Source organism: Paroedura picta, chromosome 8 (assembly GCF_049243985.1).
Source record: "Paroedura picta isolate Pp20150507F chromosome 8, Ppicta_v3.0, whole genome shotgun sequence".
Lineage (NCBI taxonomy): Eukaryota > Metazoa > Chordata > Lepidosauria > Squamata > Gekkonidae > Paroedura > Paroedura picta.
This window is the reverse complement of record NC_135376.1, coordinates 686,269-714,231: the sequence shown is the minus strand read 5'-3', so window position 1 is coordinate 714,231 and position 27,963 is coordinate 686,269. Positions and strand designations below refer to the sequence as shown.

The 27,963-nt window shown below is 60.0% G+C and overlaps 2 protein-coding genes across 10 annotated transcripts in view; one reads left to right on the top strand and one right to left on the bottom strand.

Annotated features, from left to right (window-relative positions):
- The window catches only part of LOC143842788 (IgGFc-binding protein-like), a 57,759-nt gene extending 35,428 nt beyond the window's left edge, over positions 1 to 22,331 (top strand). For 8 of the 9 annotated variants that reach the window (XM_077347981.1, XM_077347982.1, XM_077347979.1 and 5 more), the window contains 24 exons: positions 80 to 193; positions 759 to 1,009; positions 1,724 to 1,904; positions 2,192 to 2,300; positions 3,002 to 3,096; positions 3,401 to 3,577; positions 3,791 to 3,993; positions 4,224 to 4,368; positions 5,996 to 6,246; positions 6,918 to 7,085; positions 7,714 to 7,841; positions 8,229 to 8,497; positions 9,046 to 9,257; positions 12,990 to 13,134; positions 13,653 to 13,903; positions 16,222 to 16,351; positions 16,970 to 17,138; positions 17,525 to 17,704; positions 18,998 to 19,128; positions 19,275 to 19,474; positions 19,687 to 19,825; positions 19,964 to 20,095; positions 20,237 to 20,342; positions 22,078 to 22,331. In XM_077347981.1, coding sequence (XP_077204096.1) covers positions 80 to 193; positions 759 to 1,009; positions 1,724 to 1,904; positions 2,192 to 2,300; positions 3,002 to 3,096; positions 3,401 to 3,577; positions 3,791 to 3,993; positions 4,224 to 4,368; positions 5,996 to 6,246; positions 6,918 to 7,085; positions 7,714 to 7,841; positions 8,229 to 8,497; positions 9,046 to 9,257; positions 12,990 to 13,134; positions 13,653 to 13,903; positions 16,222 to 16,351; positions 16,970 to 17,138; positions 17,525 to 17,704; positions 18,998 to 19,128; positions 19,275 to 19,474; positions 19,687 to 19,825; positions 19,964 to 20,095; positions 20,237 to 20,342; positions 22,078 to 22,201 — 4,010 coding nt within the window. In that variant the 3' untranslated portion in view covers positions 22,202 to 22,331. The remainder of the gene's footprint in view (positions 1 to 79; positions 194 to 758; positions 1,010 to 1,723; positions 1,905 to 2,191; positions 2,301 to 3,001; positions 3,097 to 3,400; positions 3,578 to 3,790; positions 3,994 to 4,223; positions 4,369 to 5,995; positions 6,247 to 6,917; positions 7,086 to 7,713; positions 7,842 to 8,228; positions 8,498 to 9,045; positions 9,258 to 12,989; positions 13,135 to 13,652; positions 13,904 to 16,221; positions 16,352 to 16,969; positions 17,139 to 17,524; positions 17,705 to 18,997; positions 19,129 to 19,274; positions 19,475 to 19,686; positions 19,826 to 19,963; positions 20,096 to 20,236; positions 20,343 to 22,077) is intronic. The other variant, XM_077347976.1, reaches the window with a different exon arrangement.
- Positions 22,332 to 22,968: 637 nt separating this feature from the next.
- ATP13A5 (ATPase 13A5) overlaps positions 22,969 to 27,963 on the bottom strand; it is a 39,480-nt gene continuing 34,485 nt past the window's right edge. Inside the window, exons 25-30 of the mRNA XM_077347901.1 lie at positions 26,762 to 26,834; positions 26,250 to 26,424; positions 25,900 to 26,090; positions 25,186 to 25,274; positions 24,626 to 24,706; positions 22,969 to 23,347 (exon numbers count right to left, since the gene is read on the bottom strand). Of these exons, the coding sequence (XP_077204016.1) occupies positions 23,165 to 23,347; positions 24,626 to 24,706; positions 25,186 to 25,274; positions 25,900 to 26,090; positions 26,250 to 26,424; positions 26,762 to 26,834 (792 nt within the window). The 3' untranslated portion in view covers positions 22,969 to 23,164. The remainder of the gene's footprint in view (positions 23,348 to 24,625; positions 24,707 to 25,185; positions 25,275 to 25,899; positions 26,091 to 26,249; positions 26,425 to 26,761; positions 26,835 to 27,963) is intronic.

The following is a 27,963-nucleotide window of genomic DNA, read 5'->3' as shown; positions in this document are numbered from 1 at the left end:
GAGAGCAGGGCCTGGTTGGAAGAGGGAAGTGTCCTCAAACTTGCTGGCTTTGTCTGAGTCTCGTGTTCGCCCCCAACAGCCACGCCCACTGGCCATCCCGAACAGCCTTCAACAGAGCCCCCTGCTTCTACGCTCACCTCACAGGCAACATCCACGCCTCCCGGGAAAACCCAAAGCCCTCCTTCACTCACAGGTAAGTCCTTGGAGGGGGCCTCTTCTCCTCCACAGCACAAAAATTAGGGTAACACAATGTGCTTGGGGGCACCAGGAGAACTGCCTGACCAAACGGCTTCTGGTCCAGCTGTCAGGAGACCAGTCGAGGTCATACCTGGGCCTGCTCTGAGCTCACGGCCCAGCAAGGCTCCCCAAGCTGATGCGTGGCGCTTGTCCCGCTGTTTGACTTGATTGTTCCTTTGCTGTTGGGATACAGAGTCCTAAGGGATGGCAGCTGCCTTCCAGTTGTCAGAAGGAGCTTGCCATCTGCAGGAGATGCCCTGTCTCTGCAAGCTCTAAGTTTACCCTCCAGGGCCACAGGAAACACCTTCTGGGGCAGGACTGGGGCCGACATTGTTTGTTTGGGGACTTCCTGGGAGCGTGTGATGGGCCGCTGCTGGGAGCAGGAGGATGCTGGACTGGATGGAACGTTGGCCTGATCCTGCGAGGCCCTTCACGTCTTTTGCTTCTGCTGCCTGGGGTCTCTCCCTTAGCACCCTGGACTGACACGCTGAAGGCCTTCTTGCCTGTCCCTTCCTTCCCAGGTCGGGCCACCTGCAGCGCCTCAGGGGACCCCCATTATACCACCTTTGACGGCCGGGTCCACCACTTCATGGGCATCTGCACGTACACCCTGGTCCACGTCTGCCACAATGTCAGTCGGCTGCCTGCTGCCTTCCACGTGTCTGCCACCAACGAGCTCCGCGGTGCCTCCCAGCACGTCTCTTACATAAACTCGGTCCACGTGGAAGCCTACGGGAGTCGGATTTCCTTGCTGAAGAACCGGAAAGTGAATGTAAGGGAAGCTGTTTCCTCGGGGGTAGGGATCGTGCTGGTCCAATGCCAGGCGGCCGGGTGCAGCATGGGAGGCGGGAGGGGCAGAGTCCCTGCCTCCACAGGCTGCGGGAAGGGAGAGGGCAGATCGAGGGCCGGCAGCACACCCCTTGGCTGGTTTGGCTACAGGAGTCCAGGCTGGGCGCAGAAGTTCGTCATCTCCATTGTCTTTGGCTTTCTGTTCCAAAATAGCCCTCAAGGTAGCTGGGAAGGACCGTAGGAGGGGCCTGGAGAAACCTGACAAAGTCTTGCCAGCTAAGGTCTCCTGGGCCAGGGTGGGGGGCTTCAGGGGTCCTCCAGTGCCTGACAGAAGCAGAACAGGTATGCCAACGAGCAAACATGCAAGGATAAAACAAGTGTTCTTTGCATGATGCATGCAAGTCTCCAAATTCAGGTTTTGATGTAGATATTGTGCAGAAAAATGCAGTCTATCGGGGGGAGGGGGTGAGAGGGAGAGGACGGTGGGCTTATGAGGGGGGTTGAAATGGACTCTACAGAAAATTGTGATCCTGCATTTGCCGCCCAAGTGCGATGTCAGACCCTAGGGGGTCCTCAGACCCTGCAGTGCCTTTGCCCTCCCCAGAGAGGAGACCCCACAGCTGTCCCGGTGGGCCCTGGGAGGGGGCGGGGGGCAGGGTTGCTGTCGGGGCTGGCCAACTCTTTCCCGTGGGGCCAGGTCAACGGGACGAGGCGGAGCCTGCCGGTCTTCATCGGGGGCCGCGAGATCTCCGTGCAGAGCAGTGGGGGCTTCGTCCTCGTGGAAACAGACTTCGGCCTCCGCGTCCGGTTTGACGGGAACCACTACGTGGACGTCTCAGTGCCTCCTGCGTACGAAGAGCAGCTCTGCGGCCTGTGTGGTACGCCCTCCCTCCCTCCCTCCCTCCTGCCCGCGGGGCCTGGGGGGAGCCCTGCGGTCCCTTCTGGGCGTCGGCCCCGGGAGCCGGCCCATGGGCAAAATAACTGGCCCACCCCTGGCCCAGCCGAGACCTGCAATCTGTCCCCAGGCCAGCGGAGGGGAGCGCTCACTCTCCGGCATCCCCCACCCCACCCCTCCCCTCCCCTCTCGGCCCAGACAGACCTCGTTGCTTCCTGGGGGGCCAGCCCAGAGCAGAAGTCCTCACCCCTGTTTCTCTGACCACGCCAGGTAATTACAACCAGGATCCCAGCGACGACAACCTGAAGCCTGATGGGCAGCCTGCCAGCGACTCCACCGACCTCGGCGACAGCTGGCTGGTTCCAGACAATGGCTCCGAGTACGTGGCCGGGCAGGGCAGGGCAGGGCCCCCCTCAGGGTGGAGGGCAAGGGGGCCAAGGGGTCCATGGGGTCTGCCCTCCTGCTGCCCTGGGCTAGCTGAGCAGGGTGCCTGCCTGCCCCTGGGTGATGGCCTGGCCTGCTCCTGCCCTCCGAGGGGGCCCCACCCTCTCACCTGTCCTCTGGGTGCTTTCCCACCGCAGCACAGATAAAGCGCTCAACCACTGGACAGCATTCAGGGTCATCCAGCAAGCGCTGTGGGTGGGGGTCATTCCCCCCTCCCCGGGCTTGTCCCTTGGGCTGAGCAAAGGGAAGGCTGTCCTGCTAGAGACAACAGTTCTTGCAGATCCAAGAGCTTAATGGAGCATGATGTGAAAAGAGGGGGGGGGGCGTTTGATCAGAGTGAGGCAGCAATACGCCCCCCCCCCTGAGTTGGCCATCCTGTGCCTCCTCGCTGTTCTGGGAAATGCCTCCGCACAGACTCTTGGAATGAATTTGAGGGCTCCAAGGAGGTCTCTGCAGGCATTCTGCCGGGGTCCTGGGAAGGGACGTGCTGTGGGCAGATGTCCCACCTTGCACAGGGCAGAGAGGCCCCAAATCCAAGCTCTGAAGCAGGCCCAGAACAGATCCTCTGCCAGGGGCCCAGCTGCCTTCTCCTACAACAGCCAGGCCATGACATCTTCTGCTCCCTTCTTCGGGCAGATCCTGTCCCACTCTCCCTCCTCCAGAGTGCGATCCAGAGCTGGAGGAAGAAATCCAGAGGGACTCGGCATGCAAGCTGATCACCGATCCCACAGGTTGGTCTTTGCTTGTGAGGAGAGGACAGCTTAGCTGTCAGTGGGCACCCATGGGGCAAATGTCCCGTCCAGTGGGGGGAGGCAATTCCCAGGACTGACCTTGCCCACCCCCTCCTGCCCACCCCCTCACAATCCACCTAAGTTCCCAGCATCAGCCTCTCCGTCAGGTGGCTCTCCAGCCTCTGCTTAAGAACTTCCAAGGAAGGAGCACCCTCCACCTCCCGAGGAAGCCTGTTCCCCTGAGGAGCTGCTCTCTCTCACTCTCTCTCTCTCGCTCTCTCTCTCCCCCCTCCGCCTCCCCCAGGGGTCTTCAGCAGCTGCCACCCCTCGCTAGACCCTGCGCCCTTCTTTGCCAACTGCATTTACGACCTGTGCCTCACCGGTGGGCAGCACACCGCCCTCTGCTACGGACTGCAGGCCTATGCCTCTGCATGCGCTAACGCCGGCACGTGCCTGGAGTGGAGAAACGCCACCCTCTGCCGTGAGTGGGGCTTGCCTGGGGCTTGTGGGGAGGGAGCAGCCCATGAAACGGTTTGGTGCTGCTTGCATGTTTTGGTGCCAGATATCTTTTGTGGTGGTCTTGTGGGCTGTGGGTGGGGAGGGAGATGCCCATGCAGGGGGCAGGCTGTGCCCATGCAGGGGCCATCGGGGGAGGGGGTTCTTGTTGACCTCGTCTGCCTCCTTTCCCCGGCAGCCATCACCTGTCCTATGGGAAGCCTGTACCAGAGCTGTGGGGACCGGTGCCCTCCCAGCTGCGCAACGCCCTCGGTGGCCGGCCCCTGCAGCCCCCTGCTGGTGGAGGGCTGCTTCTGCGAGGAAGGCTTCCTGCTGAGCGGAGACCACTGCGTGCCGGAGAACAGCTGCGGGTGTCTCGATGAGCAGGACCAGTACCGTGAGGCAAGCTCTCCCTGAGCCCCCATTGCACTATGCCCCGCGGGCCCCACTGAGCACAGAAAGGACCAGCAATATCTGAGAGAGCCAGAGAAGGGGTGAAACAGAAGCCCCGAGGAGCTCTGCAGGGTGATAGAACTGGGGGCCTCTCAGAGGCAAGAGGCTCCCAGATGGGAAAGACCCCGGGAAGAGGTTGGCCCCCCCATGACCCTCCCTCCTTCTCCTCTCTCGGGCAGCTGGGAGAGTCCTGGTACATGGATGGAGCCTGCTCTGAACGCTGCACTTGTGAGCGCAACCACTCCGTCACCTGCCAACCCTGGGAGTGCAGCGTGCAAGAGAAATGCCAGCTGCAGGACGGCGTGCTGGGATGCCACCCCAGGGGTGAGTCAGGGGACGGGCTGCCCCTCGTGGGCATTGCCAGCCTCAGCCCAAAAGGACTAGGCAAAAGCACAGTGGAGACTCAGCACACTGGGACTACATTACAGGAGGCCTGGGTTCAAGTCTCCTGCCAGGGGGCCTGGGACTGGTCACTCTGTCTTGGCCTGGCCTTAGAATCATAGAGTTGGAAGGGCCCTCCAGGGTCATCTAGTCCAACCCCCTGTAGAATGCAGGAAATTCACAACTACCTGCCCACACAGAGGGACCCCAATTTCATGCCCAAATGATACCACCCCCCAAAAAAACCCCAGAATCCCCGACCAGCCTGGCCCAGAGGAAATTTGCCTTCTGACCCCAAAGTGACAGTTGTTATTTCCCTGGGCATGTGAGGAAGGGCCACACAGCCAGGCACTGGCATGACCCTTCCTGCCCGCCCCCTCACAATCTTTGCAGGGTTGTTGTGAGGATAAAAGAAGAAAGAGAGAATACTGCCCAAAACCTCTTAGTGGAAGGGTAAGATAAAAGTGGGGACGGACGGGTGGATGGAGGGACAGGTGACAGACAGACAGACAGACAGATCCTTCTGGAAGGGGCAGGATCCAAATCAAAGAATAAATAAATGAAATAGATAATATATATCGTACTGATCTGAGTGACTGTAAATAAAATATTGTTAGTGGGTGGGTGGACGGGGTATCAAGCCAGGATCTGTGAGGCCCAAATTCAGATCTTCACTTTGCCATGGGAGCTTGCTGGGGCCCAGAGGTGGGAGGTCAGGTTTTTAGCTTGCAGTCGTTCATCATGGGTTTTAATATTGTTTTACTTTTTGTGGGGGTTTTATTACTGTAACCCGCCATGAAACAGTTTCCGATAGCAGCAGGAAACAAACCCAATTAATTAATGAATTAATAGCAGCACATATATTTTAAGGAGGCGTTCTGTTTCCTGGAACTGATTTTGTCCATTGCATTGCCTTAGTAGAAAATTTGGGAATGTTCAGCCTGGAAAAAAGGAGGTTGAAAGGGGACATGATAGCCCTCTTTAAGTATTTGAAAGGTTGTCACTTGGAGGAGGGCAGGATGCTGTTTCTGCTGGCTGCAGAGGAGAGGACACGCAGTAATGGGTTTAAACTTCAAGTACAACGATATAGGCTAGATATCAGGAAAAACGTTTTCACAGTCAGAGTAGTTCAGCAGTGGAATAGGCTGCCTAAGGAGGTGGTGAGCTCCCCCTCACTGGCAGTCTTCAAGCAAAGGTTGGATACACACTTTTCTTGGATGCTTTAGGATGCTTAGGGCTGATCCTGCGTTGAGCAGGGGGTTGGACTAGATGGCCTGAATGGCCGCTTCCAGCTTTATGATTCTATGAAAAGCAGCATATAAATGTTCACCATAAATGGATGGACCAAAGGGACTCAAACCTCGCCAAGAGGTGCCCTGCAGAATCAAAAGGGGCCTCATGAGTGGGACGGATGAGACCCAGAGCCCCGCCCCCCTTCAGTCCCCGCTAGGCCAGCCCCAGACCGCCGGGTGCCTCCGAGGGGGAGAAATGGAGGCAGGAGCGGCCCCGGAGTCGTCCAGGGGTCTTCTCTGCCTGTTGCTCTCCAGTCCCAAATGTTTCCCTTCCGCAGACCGAGCCTCCTGCCACGTGGTGGGCGACCCCCACTACTACACCTTTGACAAGGTGATGCTCACCTTCCTGGGCACGTGCACCTACACTCTCGTCAGGGTCTGTGACGGCAGCAGCAGCAGCGGCATCGCCCCCTTCGCCATCAGCGGCCAAAATGAAGACCGGGGCCCAAGAGGGGCCACCTACCTGCGGGAGATCTATGTCGACGTCTACGGCACCCGGGTCACCCTTCAGAAGAACAAGAGGGTCCTGGTATGGAGGGGGAACTGGCACTTGGGTCTAGTCACTTTGGGCTGGCTGGTGCTGCAGAAAGATGTTGCGAGAGAATGCCTAGAAGCAGCATGCCTGGTGTTCTGGGCTTCAGGAGGCAGCCGTACTGGTCCGCAGTCGAAGAGCGGGTCTGAGTCCAGGAGGCCTTAAAGACTTTCAGGGCAGGGGCTTTGGAGCATCAGAGTTCCCCCTGGGGGCTGGCAAGGGGAGCTTTGACTTCTGGGAGCTGGCCCCTAAGAGCTGCGGGACTCAAATCCAGCCCTTCCGCTGCGGACTGAGAAGGCTTCTAGGCAGAGGACTTCTGGGAACCCTAGATGAGAAGGTCTTGAGAGCAAGAAGAGGGGGGAGGACACAGGAAAATTAACTGGAGGGAGACAGAAATAAATGAGAAACGCGTAGGAATTCAGCTGGAAGCCAGCACAGCTGACGGAGCACGGGCGGAGGTGGGCCCTCCAAGGCGTGCCTGTGAGGTCTCTGGCCACTCGTCCTGGGGTGGAGGATAAGGGCAGGCCTGCAGAGAGTGAGTCGCAGAATGGGGCTGGCTCCGTTCATGTGCCCCTGACTCTTCTGCTGAGCACAGCTCCCTCCCTCCCCCCCCCGGGGACCGTCTGTGTCGTCCCCCCCCCTGCTTGACGGTGCCCTGTTGCCCTCAGCTCAACAATGAGAGAGTCTACACCCCCGTGGGGAGCCGGTCCCGAGGAAGCGTGGCCGTGGGCAACGTGGGCATTTACATGGTGGTGGAGACAGACTTTGGGCTTCTCGTGAAGTACGACGGAGACCTCTACCTGGAAATCAGCCTGCCCAGCTCTTACGCTGCCAAGGTGGGTGTGCGCGGGAGGCTCCTGCTCTGTGGCTGGGACTGTGCTGCGCAGGGGCTCCTATCCGGTGCGTCACCATGTGGCACGGGGGAGGGGCTAGGGCTCCTGAAGGAGGGGCTCCTTCTGAGGTCATCCCGTGCGCCAGGAGGCGAGAGTCCAGCCTGTGCCTGAATGCCATTGGGGACGGGGAGGGGCCAAACCAGGCCAGGGATGCCCTGTGGGCAGCAGGCACTGGGGGGAGGGGGCATGGTGAGATGTAGCCCCATGGAAGGCAGAGGGGGCGGGACTAGGAGTTTGGAAGGCACGAAGAGAGAAGGCTCTGGGAAGGGAGTTGTGGAAACCCGGCATTTTGCAGGGTGTTGGACTAGATGACTCTGGAGGTCCCGTCCAGCTCTTGGGTTCTGTGGTCCTTGCTAATGAACAAGCCTGGACACTTTGGAGTCACCCTCAGGGTTTCCCCTCTCAAATGCCAGAAGTGCCAGGCTGCTGTGGCTGGGGTTCATATGCAGCCGGTGTCAAAATCACAGGGAATCCGTGGAGGGAGCGTGTGGGTGGATGAGTGGATGAGTGAGTGACCAGAGCAGGGGGGCCTGGGGCACCGGCCTCTGACCCCTCTCCCTGTGGCCGGCAGGTGTGTGGCCTATGCGGGAACTACAACGGCGAGGCCGAAGACGAGCTGCTGATGCCCAATGGCACCCTGGCCAGGAACGTCACACAGTTTGGCAACAGCTGGAAGGTGGACGAGGACAGTGTGGCTGGGTAGGCATGCATGTGCTTCTGCCACTCCTCTTTCACTCACAAGGGGGGGGGCCGTGCCCAGGGGCTCGGTGGCAATTGATGGGGGGGGGGGGACATGCATACATCCCCAACTCCAACATCTGCCCTTGCTTTGAGAATGCGTCAGAAAAAATTACGGCAGGGAGATGGGGGGACACATGTGGTCTGCCATAACCCCCCATGGCCAGGTTCTTATTTAAGGAATTGTTAGCCTAACTTTCTACTTACAATTATAAACTTAATTATGTATATATTGTAATGGCACACGGGTGATGTAGCCAGAAGACCCCAAGACTGTCTGGCTGCCCGGCCAGAGATGCCCCCCAACCCCTCCAACCCCCCCAACCCCCCCGCCTCTTTCTCTTGCAGCTGCCTGCCAGACACACGGGAGGACCTGGGCCCCCCCTGCCCCCCCGCAGACAGGCCGACCATCGAAGAGCAATGCCACGTCCTGCAGTCGGGCGTCTTTGCAGCGTGCCACAGCAAGATCAAGCTGGAGCATTTTGTCCAGACCTGCATTTACGACATGTGCAAGTACGGAGGGATGCGCGCCACGCTCTGCGCCATTGCGCAAGCCTACGCGGACGCCTGCAAGGCCGAGGGCATCGAGCTCCACTGGAGGAACTGGACCTTCTGCCGTAAGGGAGGGAAGCGGGGGGGGGCTGGGAGGGGCTGGGAGCGGAGCAGGAGCGATTCTCTCAGGGAGGGCAGCTGGGGACCAGCTGGGAAATGCCCCGTTGGAGGAGGGCTGAGCAGCCTGAGCCTCCGCAGGGGGAGCCATGCAAGGGTCCTGCCTGCAAGGAGATGAGAGACCCTGAGATCCGGAGAGCGAGGCTCCAAAGAGCAGCACCCAGGGTGGCCTGACTGCCGTTGGTGGGGCCAGAAATCGAACTGGGTTAATTCTCCCATGCAATCCTGCTTGCCAAGCTAGCTGCTGTGAGCACAGGGGCTGTGGGGCATGGGCCTGGCGGGGAGGGGGGAAGCGGGAGGCCCTGAGTCTCCTTGCGCTGCCCCCAGCAGGGCTCTCCCAGGGGCCAGGCAGACTCTGGCCACGGCCACCACGGCACTCCCCTTGCTCCGGGGCTGCGGTTGGCAGCTGAGTCATCCAAGAAAGTTGGCACGGCCTCCTGCTCTGCCTCTAGGCTCTCGGTCTCCAGCTCTCTGCTTCTTCCTCTCTGCCCCGCAGCTCTGCCATGTCCCTCCAACAGCCATTACACACCCTGCGCCCCGCCCTGCCCCCCGACATGCACCAACATCTATGCCGAGGCCCTCTGTGAGAAGCCGCCAGGGGAGTGCCTGGAAGGATGCGCCTGCGAGGAGGGCTTTGTGCTCAGCGACGACCAGTGCGTGCCCTTGAGCGAGTGCGGCTGTCGGGACAAGAACGGCACTTATCACAAGGTGGGCATTCCTCGGATCACAGAACCGTAGAGTGGGGAGGGGCCATGCAGGCCATCTAATCCCACCCCCTGCTCAGTGCAGGATCAGCCTCAAACATCCAGGAGAAGGATCTGTCCAGCCGCTGCTTGAAGACAGCCAGGTAGGGGGATCTCCCCACCTCCTTAGGCAGCCCCTTCCACTGCTGAACTAGACTCCTAGAATCCTAGAGTGGGAAGGGGCCATGAAGGCCATCCAGTCCCACCCCCTGCTCAGTGCAGGATCAGCCTCCAGCATCCAGGAGAAGGATCTGTCCAGCCACTGCTTGAAGACCGCCAGTTAGGGGGAGCTCCCCACCTCCTTAGGCAGCCCCTTCCCCTGCTGAACTAGACTCCTAGAATCCTAGAGTGGGAAGGGGCCATGCAGGCCATCTAGTCCCACCCCCTGCTCAGTGCAGGATCAGCCTCCAGCATCCAGGAGAAGGATCTGTCCAGCCGCTGCTTGAAGACAGCCAGTGAGGGGGAACTCCCCACCTCCTTAGGCAGCCCATTCCACTGCTGAACTAGACTCCTAGAATCCTAGAGTGGGAAGGGGCCATGCAGGCCATCTAGTCCCACCCCCTGCTCAGTGCAGGATCAGCCTCAAGCATCCAGGAGAAGGATCTGTCCAGCCTCTGCTTGAAGACGGCCAGTGAGGGGGGGGCTCCCCACCTCCTTAGGCAGCCCATTCCACTGCTGAACTAGACTCCTAGAATCCTAGAGTGGGAAGGGGCCATGCAGGCCATCTAGTCCCACCCCCTGCTCAGTGCAGGATCAGCCTCCAGCATCCAGGAGAAGGATCTGTCCAGCCGCTGCTTGAAGACGGCCAGTGAGGGGGAGCTCCCCACCTCCTTAGGCAGCCCATTCCACTGCTGAACTAGACTCCTAGAATCCTAGAGTGGGAAGGGGCCATGCAGGCCATCTAGTCCCACCCCCTGCTCAGTGCAGGATCAGCCTCAAGCATCCAGGAGAAGGATCTGTCCAGCCTCTGCTTGAAGACGGCCAGTGAGGGGGAGCTCCCCACCTCCTTAGGCAGCCCATTCCACTGCTGAACTAGACTCCTAGAATCCTAGAGTGGGAAGGGGCCACGCAGGCCATCTAGTCCCACCCCCTGCTCAGTGCAGGATCAGCCTCAGGCATCCAGGAGAAGGATCTGTCCAGCCGCTGCTTGAAGACGGCCAGTGAGGGGGAGCTCCCCACCTCCTTAGGCAGCCCCTTCCACTGCTGAACTAGACTCCTGGAATCCTAGGGTGAGAAGGGGCCATGAGGCCATCTAGTCCCACCCACTGCTCAATGCAGGATCAGCCTCAAGCATCCAGGAGAAGGATCTGTCCAGCCTCTGCTTGAAGACGGCCAGTGAGGGGGAGCTCCCCACCTCCTCAGGCAGCCCCTTCCCTGCTGAACTAGACTCCTAGAATCCTAGAGTGGGAAGGGGCCATGCAGGCCAACCAGTCCCACCCCCTGCTCAGGGCAGGATCAGCCTCCAGCATCCAGGAGAAGGACCTGTCCAGCCGCTGCTTGAAGACGGCCAGTGAGGGGGAGCTCCCCACCTCCTGAGGCAGCCCCTTCCCCTGCTGAACTGGACTCCTGGAATCCTAGAGTGAGAAGGGGCCATGAGGCCATCTAGTCCCACCCCCTGCTCAATGCAGGACTAGCCTCAAGCATCCAGGAGAAGGATCTGTCCAGCCGCTGCTTGAAGACGGCCAGTGAGGGGGAGCTCCCCACCTCCTTAGGCAGCCCCTTCCACTGCTGAACTAGACTCCTAGAATCCTAGAGTGGGAAGGGGCCATGCAGGCCATCTAGTCCCACCCCCTGCTCAGTGCAGGATCAGCCTCCAGCATCCAGGAGAAGGATCTGTCCAGCCGCTGCTTGAAGACCGCCAGTGAGGGGAGCTCCCCACCTCCTGAGGCAGCCCCTTCCTCTGCTGAACTAGACTCCTAGAATCCTAGAGTGGGAAGGGGCCTTGAAGGCCATCTAGTCCCACCCCCTGCTCAGTGCAGGATCAGCCTCAAGCATCCAGGAGAAGGATCTGTTCAGCCGCTGCTTGAAGTGAAGGGGAGCCCCCACCTCCTGAGGCAGCCTATTCCACTGCTGAACTAGACTCCTAGAATCCTAGAGTGGGAAGGGGCCATGCAGGCCATCTAGTCCCACCCCCTGTTCAGTGCAGGATCAGCCTCCTGCATCCAGGAGAAGGATCTGTCCAGCCGCTGCTTGAAGACCACCAGGGAAGGGGAGCTCCCCACCTCCTTAGGCAGCTCCTTCCCCGGCTGAACTAGACTCCTAGAATCCTAGAGTGGGAAGGGGCCATGCAGGCCATCTAGTCCCACCCTCTGCTCAGGGCAGGATCGGCCTCAGGCATCCAGGAGAAGGATCTGTCCAGTGCTGGAATGAGCTAACAGCAGAGATCTGGGCCTGATCAGAGCAAAGGGTCAAGGCCAAAACGAGCAATGTCACATTTAAATAGATCTCCCTCCCCTCCTCCTTCCTTCCCTCCCATGGGAAATTAGAACTGGGATCCATGTTATCCCCCCAAAGGACCTGTCAGAGCTCTTACCCTCATCTGCATGGACAGCTATTTCCTGGTCTGGGATACTGGGCCTGTTCCCTGGGAAGGGGGGCCTAGAAATGAAAAGCAGAAGCTGAACAAAGAGGTTCTGCCCCGCAGGGTCCGGCTGGGGAAAACCTTCCCTGGGGCCACCACTAACCCCCCCACACACACACTTCAGGGCAGCCCAAGTCCATTCATGGCTCTGGCTCTGTGGAGGGGCTCCCTGAAGAGGTGGGAAGCCCCCCCCCCAATCATCAGGAGGCACGGCAACACCTCTCTCTCTCTCTCTCTCACACACACACACACACCCGTTTGCCAGGGCTCCCAAGGGAGTCTGAATTGCAGGTATCTTTTTTGGGAGGGGGAGAGCTGGGGCTTGTTTCATTTTTGGTTTTAGATTTTAGGCTATAAGCCTATAAAACGAACCAAGGAATGGAGTGAGCTGAGGGGGAGGCAAGCAGTGACCGTTGCCCGCCCCCACAGGTTGCAGCGGTAAAAAAGGCAAATGCCATTTTGGGCTGTATCAACAGAGGCATCACATCACAATCACAAGATGTCATAGTCCCATTGTATACGGCACTGGTCAGACCACACCTGGAGTACTGTGTGCAGTTCTGGAGGCCTCACTTCAAGAATGACGTAGATAAAATTAAAAGGGTACAGAGGAGAGCGACGAGGATGATCTGGGGCCAAGGGACCAAGCCCTATGAAGATAGGTTGAGGGACTTGGGAATGTTCAGCCTGGAGAAAAGGAGGTTGAGAGGGGACATGATAGCCCTCTTTAAGTATTTGAAAGGTTGTCACTTGGAGGAGGGCAGGATGCTGTTTCTGCTGGCTGCAGAGGAGAGGACACGCAGAAATGGGTTTAAACTTCAAGTACAACGATATAGGCTAGATATCAGGAAAAACTTTTTCACAGTCAGAGTGGTTCAGCAGTGGAATAGGCTGCCTAAGGAGGTGGTGAGCTCCCCCTCACTGGCAGTCTTCAAGCAAAGGTTGGATACACACTTTTCTTGGATGCTTTAGGATGCTTAGGGCTAATCCTGCGTTGAGCAGGGGGTTGGGCTAGATGGCCTGTATGGCCCCTTCCAACTCTATGATTCTATGATTCTATGATTCTATGATTCTATGATTCTATGATTCTATGATTCTATGATTCTATGATTCTAGGTTGGGGAGAGCTGGGTGACCCCCCACTGCACCCAGAAGTGCCGCTGCCCCCCGGGAGGCGTCCTGCAGTGCCAGAGCTTCGGGTGTGAGGCCGGAGAGGTCTGCCAGCTCAAGAACAACGGGAAGTACAGCTGCAAGCCAACAGGTGTGTGTGATGGAGGGGAGCCAGGGCGGGGGGCCCTCGGGGGGCCTTCTGGACCGGGCAGTCCCCAGCAAGGAGGGAGCGTTGAGCCCAGCAGCAAGAGTCTCCGGACAGAGAATGTCATCGAGAGGCCAAGCTCCGCCTCCCAAAGTGCCAGCCCTGCCCCCCCCACCCCCGTCGGTCTCTCAGGTGTCCCCGGACTCTGTGTGGCTGCACAACCGCCCCCTGAGTCGAGCCCTTTGGGGTCTTTAAGTCCCGATGAGGAACGGGAAGATGGTCTCAGGGTGCCCCTTCTCTGACAGTGACGTTTCTCCATCCCAACTCTTCTGCAGCTGCTCGTTCTGCAGCTGGGTGAGAGGACACTGGTCCACCCAAAGCAAGCCCTCCAGGGGGAAGGAGAGCCAGGGCTCCCGGCCGATTGTCCGGGGGCAGCTCCCCGGGGCCCTCCACCCTCCCTCAGGAGCTCCCTCTGCCGGGGGGCTGGCCTGGTGCAGACTGTGCCTCCCCCTCCTCTCCCCCAGGCTTTGGGAAGTGCTTGGTCTCAGGGGACCCCCACTACATGACGTTCGACGGCCTCCTGCACCACTTCCAAGGGCGGCACACGTACGTGGTGGCCGCGAGGCAGCCCAGCGCCCCGGCCCGGCTGGAGGACTTCAGCATCGAGGGGGAGAACAAGGCCCAGGCTGGGTCCGGCGGGATCACCTTCCTCAAAGGGCTGCGGATCACGGTTTACAACCACACGGTGCTCTTTGGCCAAGGGAAGAGGGTCGTGGTAAGGAGGCGGTTGGGGGCTGAGGCTGCCGGGGGGAGGGGGGCTGGTCTTGGGCTGTTTGGGGCCGCCAAGCCCCTCTGTGAAGCAGGCTCAGGGGCCCAGTGGGGCGGAGCTGCCCCACCACAAGGCTGAGGCTGCTGGCCTGCTCGGTTGGCTGGAACCTTGAGATGCCCCGACCCCAAGCTGCAGGAGCATAACCTTCCAAGGCAGCAGATCCCACCCACCCATGCCTGCACCTCCAGAGGAGGCTTCCCAATATTCAAGTGGAGCCTCCTTCCCCGTGATTTGAACCCATGGCTCCTCGCCCTCGTCTCTAAAGCTGCAGTGAACAAGTTGTCCCCCTCTTCGACTTTTTATGTGGTTCAACCCAGCTGCCCTCTCCCCCCTCGCCCCCCCCCTTCTCCAAGCGACCCAGGCCCAACTCTCTCCGCCCCTCCTCCTCCTCGTAAGGCACAGAGTCCGGCCCCTCGGCCATCCCAGTGGCCTTCCCTGAACACGCTCCAGCCGGCCCAGATCCCCCTTGATCTGCGGTGTCCAGAACGGGACACAATATCCCCCCTGGGGCCTCCCCAGTGCGGAGGAGAGGGGCAGGAGAACTCCCCTGGCCCTGGGTCCTGTACTCCTAGTTGTTGTTGTTGTTATGTGCGAAGTCGTGTCCGACCCATCGCGACCCCATGGACAATTATCCTCCAGGCCTTCCTGTCCTCTACCATTCCCCGGAGTCCATTTAAGTTTGCAGTGCTCCTAGTAGGGCAGCCCAATCTCCCCTCCCCCTTCTCAGCTGCCCTATTGCTCTGGGGACCCATAATCCACTTGGGGCTCCTAAGGCCCTTCCCCGTGCCCTCCTATCAAGCCAGGTGCCCCTGTCTGACACTGGTGCATCGCATTATTATTCCCCAAATGCAAGACTTTACACTTCTCCCCATTAAAACTCATTTTGTTGGCCATGGCCCAATGGTCCAGCCTCTCCAGATCTCCTTGAACGGCAGTCCTTTCCTCTGGGCCAACAACCACCCCTCCCAGTTTAGCGTCAACCGTGAATCTGACCAATGTACCCTCCACTGCCTCATCCAAATCCTTAATGAAAATGTCAAGCATCCCTCGCCCTGCCCAGAACCCTCCAGAACGCCACCGGTCCTCTCCCTCCAGGTGAAGATGGACCACCGAGGAACAGCCCTTGGGCTCTATCCACCAGCCCGTTCTAAATCCTTTTGATATCAGCCCAGTTTTTATCAACCTAGAAGAATATCCTGGGGGACTTTATCAAAGAGAGACCCCACCCGACACATTCCCTGCTTCTACTGAACCAGTCGCTCTCTTAGAAAAAGGAACAAGATGAGGCTGGCCAGACCCCTCCCTGAGAAATCCATTATATTTAAATCCATTAAAGTGCTTGCACACCGTCTGCTGAATGATCTGTTCCCAAACCTTTCCTGGTACCGATGTTAAACTGGCTGCGCGGTAGTCGCTGGGGACTTCTTTCCCCCCCCCCCCCGTCTTCAAAATGGGGGCCACAGTGGCCCTCCCCCAGGCCCCCGTGCTCTCCAAGACGTCTCAAAGAGAACTGCTAAAGGCTCTGGGGTTCCCTCTGCCATTTCTTTCCGCACTCTTCATCAGGCCCTGGGGATTTAATTTCATTTAAAGAAGACATATATTTCGGTACAACCTCCCTACAATTTACCACTTCCCCAATATTCTCTACTTCTTGTCCTGGGCTGGATGGGCTGGGTATCTTTTTCCTTCTGAGGAACCAGGAAGGTATTAAGCACTTCTGCTTTGTCTCCCTCTCCTGTTATCACGACACCCTCGTCTCCTCATGATAAACCTACCGCATCCTTATTCTTCTTTTTCCTACAGACACCGTGGAAAGACTCCTCTTGTTATGTTGGACTCCATTGGCAAGCAGGAGTTCATTTTTTAACCTTCTCCCCACATTTCTCAGCTGTTTTCTCAAATGGCTCCTTGGCGATTTCCTCCGTTTTCAATTTCATGGACATTTCCCTTTTCAATCTCCACTCATTTAGAAGTTCTTTAGTCATCCATCTTGGCTTCTTTTGACATCTTCCATTCCTCCACCAAGGAATCAGGGACAAGGAATGTCACTTCTGGTGAAAGCCACGGGGGAGGGCAGAAGGACCCCCTGCTCTGAGGCAGCTTCCCTTCTCCATAGGTTTCAGCCGCAGCCGCAGGGGGTGCGCAGAGAGGGTTGGGGGCTGGATGCCCCTGAGGTCTCTCCAGCGGAAAAGCCCTGGGCAGCCAGAGTCTGGAGCCGTGGGTTTCAGAGGAAGGGCATGAGCCGAGTTTTCTCTCCCACTCAGCTGGACGGTGTCCAAACGGTGCCCCCTGCCCAGCCCCACGAGGGCCTTCGCCTTCAGCTGCGAGCAACGAGGATTTTCCTGGAGACCGATTTTGGCCTCTCCGTCACCTTTGATGGTGCTGAGAACTCAGGTAACCTGGTGCTCTGAGGGACTCCGCAAGGGCTTGGGTGGCCAAGGTGCCAGTGAGGGGCTGCCTCAGCCTGTCCTCTGGGGGCACCTTTGGGCTTCTGCTCCTCTATCCCGGGAGGGAGGGGGAGTCAGCACTGGCATGCAACTCGGTCGAACCCCCCCCTCCCCAAGGCCGTCTGCCTGAGAAGACCTGCAGCTCGCTGGCCTCCAAGTGGCCCTGCTGGGGCTCCTGAGGGACAGCTCAGAGCCCCTCAGAGGGGGGAGGGGGGGACAGCCTCCACCCCTTCACCCAAACCTGGGAAGGCAATCTGTGTGCAAGACGGGGGGCAAGCACTGTGGCTGGAGCCGGAAGGGTGGGGAGCCCAGCCCCGTCTCCGTTGCAGCAAGGAACAAGGGGTGGGGGAGGAAGAACTTCCAGGCGGCCCTCAGAGGCAGCGGCCTTCAGCGGCAGGGCTTAGCCCTGAGACACAGCCGTAACATTGCCTCTGAGCATGGGCCATGTGCCAGTCCCTTGGTGACCCCCCCCCACCTTAGACCGCAGAGCCCGGAGCCCTGGGGCCGGGAGAGCTGCTGGTGGTGGGTGTGGAGTCCCTTGCAGGCGCCCTTCTTTCCTTCCCAGACATCACCCTCCCCAACACCTACAAGAAGAAGGTCGAGGGGCTGTGTGGCAACTTTGATGGCAAACACAAGAACGACTTCACCACGCCCGATGGGTCCCTGGTCAAAGACGTCGATACCTTCGGGGAGAGCTGGCGAGTCCCAGTGGTCCGCAGAGCAGCCCGGGCCAGGTACTGGGGGCAGCAGAAGCCACAGCCCCGGAGGGTGCTCTGGCTCTCCCAACAGGGGCAGACGCTTGGGGAAAGGGCAACCACACGCCCCCCCCCCTTACAGATTCAAGGGGGGAAACCTCTGGGGGGGGGAGCAGCAGCTGAGCCAGGCAGGATCCACAGGTGGGCAGGGGAGAGCTGAACGGGGGGGGGGGAGGACTTGCTCAGCACAAGGAAGCCCCCAGACTCCGCAGCTGGGGAGCTCCCCAGATGCTTGGCAGGGCCTTGTGCCTCCTGGCCCCTGATGTGCTGCTGCTGCTGATCGCCATCCAGACCCACAGCCATCCCCAGAGGTGACGTGGGCACACAGGTGATGCGGGCACTTCCCCCCCCCCATTTCCTCCTAGGCGAGACGCCATCTCAGAAGAGGAGCTGGACGCCCTGGAACTGGACCTGGGCTTCACCCCCGGGTGCCCCCCCAGCCAGCTGAGCACACTGAACGGCACCTCCAGCTGCGGCATGCTGGCCGATCCGCAGGGGCCCTTCCGCGCCTGCTTCCCGCACGTCCCTTCGGAGCCCTTCCTGCTGTAAGCGCTGCCCCTCCCCCACACTCAGCCGTCTGCCTTTTGGGCACCAGGAGGATTTAGGACATCTGAGGGTCTTTTTTGACAAGGCTGGGAGGGGTCACTTCCACCCCCTGCCCCACATCAGAGGCTGCCCCACATCAGAGGCTGCCCACCGGACTTCTTAGTTCCTGCTCTGCTGGGGGGCCTGGGTGTCATGCAGCCAGGAGACCCCAGGCTGGTCTGGCAAGCAGGCAAGAGAGGTGCAGAGAGGGGGTGGCCACTGCCTGCCTCCATATCATGACCCCCCACCCAAAGCCTCAGAAGCCCCCCAGGGTCTGCGGGCATCGGGCTTCCTGGGCTCCCTAGAAGTCAGGGGACCCAGGTCAGAACCCAGGGCCACATTCTGCTGCCCCCCTGCGGCTTCTCCGGCCCCCTGGATGAGTTCTATCTTTGGTGCCCCCAGAGTGGGGCAGCCCAGCTGCTCAAGGGGGGCCTGGGAATCTGGGGCAGAGCGTAGGTGCCCCTCTGCGGCCTCAAGCAAGGGCCGGAGCATTCGGGACATGTTTCATCGAGTCCAGCTGGGACCCCCCCTTGCCCATCTACTCCCCTAATTCGCCCGTGCCCATGGGCAGGGGAAAGTCATTTTGTAAGCACCATATTCAGATGCCTGGCCCCAAAGGCCGGCAGGGGGGGGCATTATTTGCACCACTGGTGGGGAGTCATTTGCCGCCTCCCCCCCCCCCCGCCAAGCCATGCTCCTGTCTCAAACCCCGCCTTGGATGTGAACTTGGATTCCCTCTGCTGCTGGCTGGCTGGAGAGAGGACTGAATGTGGGTCAGGAGAACCTGAAGCAACCTGTTAAAGACAGTCCTGGCCTGGCCCCCAGGGGCTCAGGGGCCCACCCGGGGCCCACCTCCATCCCCAGTGGGATCTCCAGTTAGAAGGGCCAGGCAGCAGGCGATGGGGAGGGAGGGCCCTGGAGAGCAGGGGCAGCCGGGGGGACAAGGCCAGGCTGCACAGGGCAAGGGTGCCTGGAGTGGAAGGCAGCTCAGTCGGAGGAAGGGGCTGGGGCTGGGGGGCGGAGCCTGGGCATGACACGCAGAGGACCCCGGCATCTCCAGCTACAAGGGCCCGGTGGGAAGGGCAGCAAAAGATGCTCCCTCCGGCCATGAGGGGCCTCGGCCGCTCTCTGTGCTGGCGTGAGGAGGGCCCCTTGGCAGCAGCTGTGGCCGAGGGAGCTACGGATGAGAAGGGCGCTTCCCTCTCCAGCGGCCTCCTGTGGGTGACCCTCCCCATCTGCCCCCCACCCTGCAGGAACTGCCTTTTCGACATGTGCGCAGAGGGCAACCGGAGCATGGTGCTGTGCCGCACCCTGGAGCAGTATGTGCTGGCCTGCCAGGAGAAGGGTGTTACGATGGGCAACTGGAGGGAAGCCGCCTCCTGCGGTAAGCTCAGCGGAGGGCCCTGCCCCCCTCCCTCCCTCCCTCCCCCGCTGCTGGCCCTCGGCATGCCCCGGAGTGTGCGGGGCCTGCTCTGGGGCCCCTCTGCCGCTCCAGGCCCAGGCCTCACGGCCTCTCTCTTGCTCCTGCAGCCCGGCAGTGTCCCCCCAACAGCCAGTACAGCCCCTGCGCCCCCGCCTGCCCCCTCTCCTGCGCTGACCTCGCAGCTGCGGACGACTGCGACAGCCCCTGCCTGGAAGACTGCGAGTGCCTGCCCGGATACGCCCTCAGCGGCTTGGACTGCGTGCCCTTCGCCAGCTGCGGCCGCACTTTTGGGGGCACCTACTATAGGGTATGACGTGCTCATGATGCCCGGGAGGGTCCTTGCCTGTCCTCATCGAGCCAGAGGGCATTTTGACCACCTCCCTATCTGCAGAGGCTGCACTATGCTCACGGCACCGACCGGGGGCTGTGCTCAGGGGCCTTCTGCCGTGGCCCCACAATGCCGCAGGGGCCTGCCAAAGCTCCTCGGGGGAAGCATCATCCTTGCCCTTTGGCCTCCAGGTTGGGGACAGCCACATGAACCAAGACTGCAGCCAGCTTTGCAGCTGCACCGACAGCTCCGTCCTGTCCTGCTCCAGAGTGTCCTGCGCCCTGGGCGAGATCTGCACGGTCGTCAACGCCACCCGCGGCTGCTACAAGGGTGAGTCGGTCCCTCCACTGGGGCCGTGCAGAGGGCCACAGGCTGGAGAGCGGAAGACGGGCGACACCTCTCCGGACAGGAGGAGGGCCCCTCAGGCCCCCCAGCGCTAGCCCTCAGAGCCTTTCTCCTCCTCCACAGACGGGCCCTGCCTGCCCAATCCATGTCTGAATGACGGAGTTTGTGTTGAAGCTGGTGGGACGTCAGGCTTTTCCTGCTCCTGCCCGGAGTCCTTCCAGGGACCCCTCTGCGATACTCAAAAACTGCACCCAGGTAGGGTAGGACCCCGTCCTGGCTGACCCAGAGCTTTGGGGGGGGGAGATGGGGCATTTTTCACCACTACCCCCGGCTCTGGCCGGTCTCCCCAGGACAGTGTCCTTCCGAGTCTTCTTCTCCACCCACTTCCTTTCCCAGATGAAGAAGCCCCAGATGTGACCCTCTACATCGTCGCAGGCGTCGTCTCCGGCCTGGTCTTGCTGGCCCTGATCTTTGGCATGATGCTGTTTTTACGACACAAGAGGTGAGCCCTTCGTGGGGGGCGGAGGGGAGGGGCTGGGGGAGAAGAGGGCGTGACCCTGGGGGGGGGCAATGGCCAGAGAAGAAGGGACGGAGCAGAGGCCGTGGGGGAGGGCCATCCAGGGCAACCTGGCCTGGGGGAAATGGCCTCCAGGGCCTGAGGGCGGAGGGGGGGAGCACGCCAGACACAGAAGCCCTTTGGCTCAAGACCGCTTGAGCAGCCGATCCCAGCAGTAGGGAACCTGCAGTGCATCGGAGTCAATGCCCCTATTTGCACTTGTGGGGCTGAAGGGGGGGCTGGGCTGGAGGGTTTGGCCGGGCAGGGGGCTCTTTCTGCACGGAGGACTCGCCCAGCCTTTACGTCACTCTGTCCCCTGTTTTTTTGCCTCAGGATGGCTCTCCCGATCGTCCCCATGTCCGCGGGCGAAGACCTTGCCCCACCTCCCCCCCATTTGCCCCCTGATTTGTGTCCGCACGTGACAGCCAAGGGAAAGGAAATTAAAACTTCCCGCCTTTTTTACCACTGGTCAATCACCGTCACATGGCGAAAACACCCAATCATTTTCCATCACCATTTTGTCACATATGGGCACCCCCACTGAGTCCGAAATCTTTTTAGAAAATCCCCACAATTGCATTATAAAGCAAAAGCGTAACAATACAAACAAAAAGGAGGACTGTTTCCTCATGCCCTCCCCCCACACCCACCTCCTCACACGCACAGACGGTCCCCAGTCCCACCAAAAGTGAGTCTGAAGGTGAATCCTAAAGAAAGCAGAGAAGAAGGAAAGGGGCCGACCAAACATGGTGGCGGCGGGTGGGTGCGTTATTTCATAATACTGGAATTATTGCATAGTAATGTGATTGGCCATGTTTTTTGTAAGAAGGAAGGAAGGAAGGAAGGAAGGAAGGAAGGAAGGAAGGAAGGAAGGAAGGAAGGAAGGAAGGAAGGAAGTTTTCCTGCTTCCACGTGGCCCAGCCCCAACATACACCCCGTTGAAGTCCATGTCCAAAAATTGAATTTTTTGAACAAGTCAGGACTGCCCTGGGACCACCCCTGAAGGAGCCTGACTGTGTGTGGAATGGGGATGAAACACAGATGCAAACAAAAGAAAATCAGAGCCTAATTGGTCTGGGACCACCCCTGAAGGAGCCCGATTGTGTGTGGAATGGGGATGAAACACAGATGCAAACAAAAGAAAATCAGAGCCTAATTGGTCATGCGGAAAGAATCCACGTGTGGATAGACCAGGCCAGACCCAGCAGCAAAGAAAGACAGGTCCCCCCTCCCCCTGTGGAATGAGTAATCCAGGACAGCAGTCAGCAGAAGGCCCCCCCCCCCAGGAGTCTGGCCGAGGGAGTCAGGGACTGAATCTTCCAGTCCTGTAGCTCAGTGGTCCCCAACCCCCGGTCCAGAGACCGGTACCGGTCCGTAGAAAAGTCGGTACCTGCCCGTGGCTCCTCCTTGTCCTCCTCCCCGGTTGCTGCCTGCCGCTCTGCCACTGGCTCACCTTTGGTGCTCTCCGATGGCTGGCATGGCTGGAGCTCCCCCTCAGCATGGCACTGCACAGCCGGCGGGAAAGCAAGTGGAGCAGGGGGTCAGGCGGCAGTAGCGACGTCCCTTGGCAAAAGACTACCCCCCCCCCCCGGGCCTCAGTAAAATTGTCAAGTGTTGACCGGTCCCCGGTGATAAAAAGGTTGGGGACCACTGCTGTAGCTCATCTCCTCTCTCTGCCCAGCAGGAAACAGCTTGGAGGAGATTGCCACTCCTTGCGTCCTTCCATGCCCTCTGCGCATGCTCCAGAAGGCCCCATCTCCATGCATAACCTGGCCTTTGAGAAGGAGGAAGCCCAGCAGCGCTGAAATTCTACGCACCTGGGGGGGCCCCACGGCTGGGCTCCCCCCTTCCAGCTGCTGCCACCCTTGTTTTACTGTCAAATAAATTCCCCTTCCCTCTTCCCCTCCCCTGAATAGATAAATGCTATTTTTCTCAGTTTTCTCTGGATGTTGCTTATGCCAGCCTGAAGGGTCATGTTTAGATTTTGTTTCTCCACACACCCCCGCTACATTTTTGCCCTTTTTTTCTTTTGGAAACTGTCACACCCCTTTCTCTGCTGCTTGACTCTCAAAGAGCACAAACACTTAAATTGCCTTGTTTTCTTCAAGGAATTAAAAAAAATGAGACCTGGCTTTATTTCCACAAAGTGGGTCCTCATCGGAATCCTCAAATGGCCTTTTTGTCCAACTTCCTATGAGCAGAGAAAAGGAAGTCCTTCTTCACCCAAACCGGAATGAGCACGTGTAACTCCCTGCTGCAGGAAGTGGTGGCGGCCACAGAGGGCACTGGGTGAGCGAGGGGGACGGAGGCCCGTCCATGGCTCAGGGCCACAAAGGAGAGAGGGACACTCTGTCTGGGGCAGGGATGCTCGCTTGGGGGGCCACAGTGGGAGGGCTCCTGGAGTTCTGGCCCTGCTGTTGGACCTCCCGAGGGCCCTGGGCTTTGGCCCCTGAGTGACACTGGAGGGGCCACTGACCTGATCCAACATATGTTCTTTGCCTCTTCCCAGGGGTCAAACCCCAGATTTTTAAGTAGTTCAAAACTGAGCTGGAAAAAAGCAAACAAGCGCTCATATGGGAAATAACCTTTAAATTAAATAGTAGACATTACCTCATTTAAAAAAATAGTCAGCCATGTGCCCCAAAAGTGCTTCCGCCAGCCCCATCCACCCCTCCATGGGGGGGGGGGGGTCTTCTTTGCCCAGAAGGCCCATCAAGGTCCAGCCCTGCCCATCAAGGTTAGCAAGTCCTCCTCTGCCTGCTGAGGGGCTACTTCCCGTCCCCCTCCTCGTAGGCGGGGTTGACATAGGCTGCGAAATCCCTCCGGTTCACGGGAGGCCAGGCGGGATCCTGCGCCATCTTCCTCTGCAGCACCCGGTACTGGCTGGAGGAGCGGAATCGCAGCAGGGCCTTGATCCACAGCCAGAGGCGGCGGTTGTGCAGGACAGCGTCCTAGGAGGGAGGGAGGGAGAGTTTGAGGACCCCGCTGGGTCTGGGATTGTGGCCCGCCTCTCCAGGGGTCCCAACCCAGATCTGCTGACCGGGGAAGAAAGCCACGCAGCCTTGTGCTCCTCACCCCTTGCTCTGGCTCCTCTCCTGCAGAGGAAGAAGGGCCAGCTTTCCTTTGCCTTACCCCGCAATCTCCGTCCTTTCCTCTCCCCACAACAAGCCCCATGAGCAGCAGGTGAGCAAATCCGGAGAGAACTGGGACTGGCCCAGGTCACCCAGGAGGCCTCGTGTGTGTTTGGGTGGGGGTATCAGCCCCCCGCTCCCCCTGTTCCCGGGAGCCCACTGCTCTTCACCAACGCCCCATGTCAGCTCTGATGCCCGTTCTGGCTGGAGCCGGAAGGCCAGGAGGGAAGGCTGGCTTGCCGTTCGCCCCATGAAGGACCCTCGGCAGCACGCCTGGCCTCGCACCCGTCAGGTCAGCAGGGGAGAAGGAGCCCGCCACAGAACTCCCCCCCCATCCCTTCTGCCCATTCCAGGTCCCTCACTCTAGTGGTCAGCTGGGGGGAGGAGGCTGGGGGGCCACTTGCCCAGCTGCTGCTGGACCTCGGGGGCCTCTAGGCGGCTGCCTCGTGCTGCTCTGCGGTACAGGCTGCAAACGGGCCGAGGGGACAAAACTCGGCAGGGGGAGGGGGAGTCAGCAGGAGCCCCCCCACCCACACACACACAAAACACACAGGCTGCCTTCAGGAGGGGCCTGGGGTCGATTTGATTTCTGTGCCACTTGAAGCCACTGCCACTGAGGGGGGGGGGGTGACCACGGGAAGCAGAGCCCAGCCAACGACACTCACCCCCTTTCAATCCACCTCAGCCACTGTCTGCACGGCGGTCTGGCCAGTTCACACCACCCAGTCCAGCTGTCAAGAGGACTGGGGGGGGGCTGGGTCTGCGGGCTGGGCATGTTCAGTGGCACCCCAGGAAAGCCCTTTTGCACACAGGATCACAGAGTGGGAAGGGACCTCCAGGGCCATCTAGTCCAACCCCCTGCACTAGGCAGGACACTCACAACTACCTGCCCACCCATGGTGACCCCAATCCCATGCCCCAGGGATCCCCCCCCCTCCACCAACAATCTCCAGAATCCAGCCTGGCCTGGAGGGAATTCCCCTTCCATCCCACTGTGGTGATCAGCAATTCCCTGGGTCTGCCAGGAAGGGCCACAAGAGACAAGCCATGGCACCTGGGGGTGGGGGTGGGGGTGGGGGTGGGGAAGAGTCTGCTCACCTCCACAAAGAACGAGACGCAGAACAAGATCCCGAGTGCTATCAGGATGCGAACCCTCCACATCATTGGGGTGCAGAGAAGCTGGGAAGGAAGAAGCCGTCCTCAGAGGCTGCCTGGTGGCTGAGCTTCATTTCCTCCCTCCGTTGCCCAGGGTGATGTGGGCGGGGGAGCTGCCCTCTCCTCCAGTCCCACAACAACCTCCCGGAGAGGTAGGCCAGCTTGAGAGGGAGGTGTCTGCACAAGGACGCTTCATGGCAGAGTGGGGAACTTCAAGAAGCCAGATCTTTCAGCTCTCCTCCCACTACGCCACGCTGCCAGCGCCCAGCCGCCAGCCTTCCTCGCCAGCCTTCCTCTGCCACCAGACCCCGCCCGCCAGCCAATCCCACCTTGGGCCAAGGAAGCCTCGTGTTTGATGCGGGGCCTGAGGCTCAGCTGTGCCGCCTGGCTAGAAGCCCACTGGCCCTGGCCCTCAGGTGGTGCTCCCAACAAATGGTCTAGCGGGCTGGAGAGCTGGCAGGAAAGCTCTCTGCAGCCGGCAGGTGGGCTCCCCCCGCACTCACCTCCATTCCTGTGTAGATTCTCTCAAAGTCCGCAAAGAACAGGAAAAGGGTGACTCCGAGCTGCAGGCACAGTGCAATGCAGAAGACATCTGAGAGGTGAAAGGGAAGAACAAGCACCGGATGAGCCCCCCCGGACCGGGCAGAACAAGAACCAGGGGTGGGAGGGGAGATGGTCCAGCTGCAGTGGGGAGGGGGGGATTCAGGAAGCCCCCAGGGCAGCCGGCCTCTGGCTCTGTTTCGGTACCAGGTGGGTTGTTATCTTGAAATGCCCTCTGAGCAAAGAGCCATCCAGATGTGCAGCAGCTGCAATCTCCCTGTGGAAGGGCTTTGGGAGCCCCCTGAGCAAGGCAGTCCGTGCCCATCAGACAGCTTCCACTCGGCAAGATTAGCTGGGTTCTGGACACGCAGCGCCCCCCCCACCCCCCACCCCCCACCCTCTCTCCAGGGCTGACTCCACGGATCCTGGCAGGCCCCTCGTGTAGCCACGACCCGCCTTTTGTCTGGTCAGCTTCCCACGGGCAGAAGAGGCCAACCCAGCCTCCAGCTGTGCTCCTGGGGGGGGGGGAGGCATCCCGGCCTGCCCCCGGGGCTGGGATAACACAGGGGAATCCCCACTGGCTCTCGCCCCTCGCCCCCAGAAGGGGTGAGCATAGCTGGCCGGGGCCCAGCACCAAGGGGGGCACAGCTCCCCGGCCCAGAAGCAGCGGTGCTCACAGTTGGTGTAGATGGGCTTCCGGAAAGGTTTCCCCTTGGAGAAGACGAAGGCCACAATGAGGCAGTTGATGGTGACCAGGGGCCACAGCGTGGCGTCCTCGTAGCTCAGCACCTGGTGGAACGGCTCCGTGGCGTTGAAGGTGCCATTCCTGTAGCCGGGGATCCAGGACTCGTTGGCTGAAGGGCACCCCCTGGAAGGGAAGGACAAGCCCCAAGAACAGCTTCCTCTCCATTTCTGCCCATCCCTGCGGCACCAGCACGCCTCCCTCGGGAGCAGAAGGGCCCTCCCCCTGAAAGCCTCCCCCTGGCCCTCCGTCCCCCCCCACCTCCCATGCAGGTGAGGTGGCTACCTGTGCCTGCGAATCTCCGAGTACCAGGGCTGCTGCTTCACAAGCAGGTAGCCACAGACCTGGACCGCCAGAGTGAAGGAGACGTTAAGGACCACGGACAGCAGCAGCGGTGGGGACAGGAGCTGGCCAGAGGGGCGATAGGGGGCCAGCTTGGGGTAGGCATGGGTCAAGCTCACTGTAGGGAGAAGAAATGGGAAGAAGACAGTCTGGGGAGCCCAGGACCCAGCAGCAGCAGCAGCAGCAGCAGAAGAGCTCCTTTCCCTCTGTCCTCCCTACAGTCTTCTAGGGTCAGCCCCAGTCAGCAATCTCGAGCAGCAGCCAAGCAGACAGCGGTTTGGCTTGCTTGGAGCGGATGGGCTGAGCTGCCCTGCGCCCTTCAAAGCGGCCGCAGCCCCAGGTCCCCGACCCCCGACCAGTCAGCAGCCGCCCGTAGATGCCCAGAGACAGGACAGGCCTTTGGGCGGAGAGTCCCCTCAGTCAGGGGGAGCCCGTGGGGCAGTCGGCCCACTCACTGGTGAGGCAGACGACAATGGTGATGCCGACGTCCTGGACCAGGTACTGGTAGTTCCCCAGGATCTGGAGTTGCTGCAGAAGGAGAAAGTCGTTCAGCCCAAGCTTTTTTGCCAGGCTGTGTGTGGGGAAGGGCGGGGGGGGGGGGGGCTGAATGCCCCAGGACACTTGAGGGGCTGGAGATGACACCCCTCAATGACTGCCAGAGGGCCCACTGGCCCCTCACCCCGTCGCTGCAGGGAGTCCCGAGCTGTTTCCATGGGGAAAATTCTCCGGAGACCAGTCCCTCGGCTGCTAACCGGCTGTCTCCAGAGCACAGGGGTCACTTTCCCTGGAGAAAAGGGCTGCTGGGGAAAGGGGGGGGGTCTGTGGCACTGGATCCCAATGAGGTCCCTTCCCTCCCTAAACCCCAACATCCCCAGGCCACACCTGCCACTCTCCAGGAATGCTTGCCCCAGAGTTGGCAACCCTTGCGAGGCCCAGCCCCCTGCCTCATGCAGTGGGACTTCTGGCTAAAACAGAGCCCCCCCCCCCCCCCCTCGTGTGCCAATGAGTGGCAGGCAGCCCATTCACGGTAGACGCCCCAGGCAGACAATGGAGGCCGGTCCTCAGCACCACAGGGCCCCGTGTGGAATCTCCTCTTCTTAGGATCCTTCCTCCAAGAGACCCCTGCCCGGAGAAACCTTTTTGCAACTGCTGCCTAAGGAGGTGGTGAGCTCCCCCTCACTGGCAGTCTTCAAGCAAAGGTTGGAGACACACTTTTCTTGGATGCTTTAGGATGCTTAGGGCTGATCCTGCGTTGAGCAGGGGGTTGGACTAGATGGCCTCTATGGCCCCTTCCCACTCTATGATTCTGTGATTCTGTGATTCTAACTGCAGAAGGAGGCTTCTGTTCAGAAGCGAAAAATAAATGGCCCTGGAATTTCCCCCACCCCCCACCCCCACAGGGGGTCCCCAGCCTTACAAAGGAGGGCCAACAAGAGGAAGCACAGGCTGAGGCCTTCCTCTGTTCTTGCCTCCTGGCTCTGGGCTTCAGAGGTTGACTGCCTCTGAACATGGAGGTTCCTTTTAGTCACCATGGCGACTAGCCACTGATGGGTCTCCCCTCCATGAATCTGTCTCATTCTCTTTGGAAGCCCTCTCTGCCTGTGGCCACTGCTGGGTTCTCTGGCAGCCAAAGACATTGTAATTGTTTAGGGAAGTG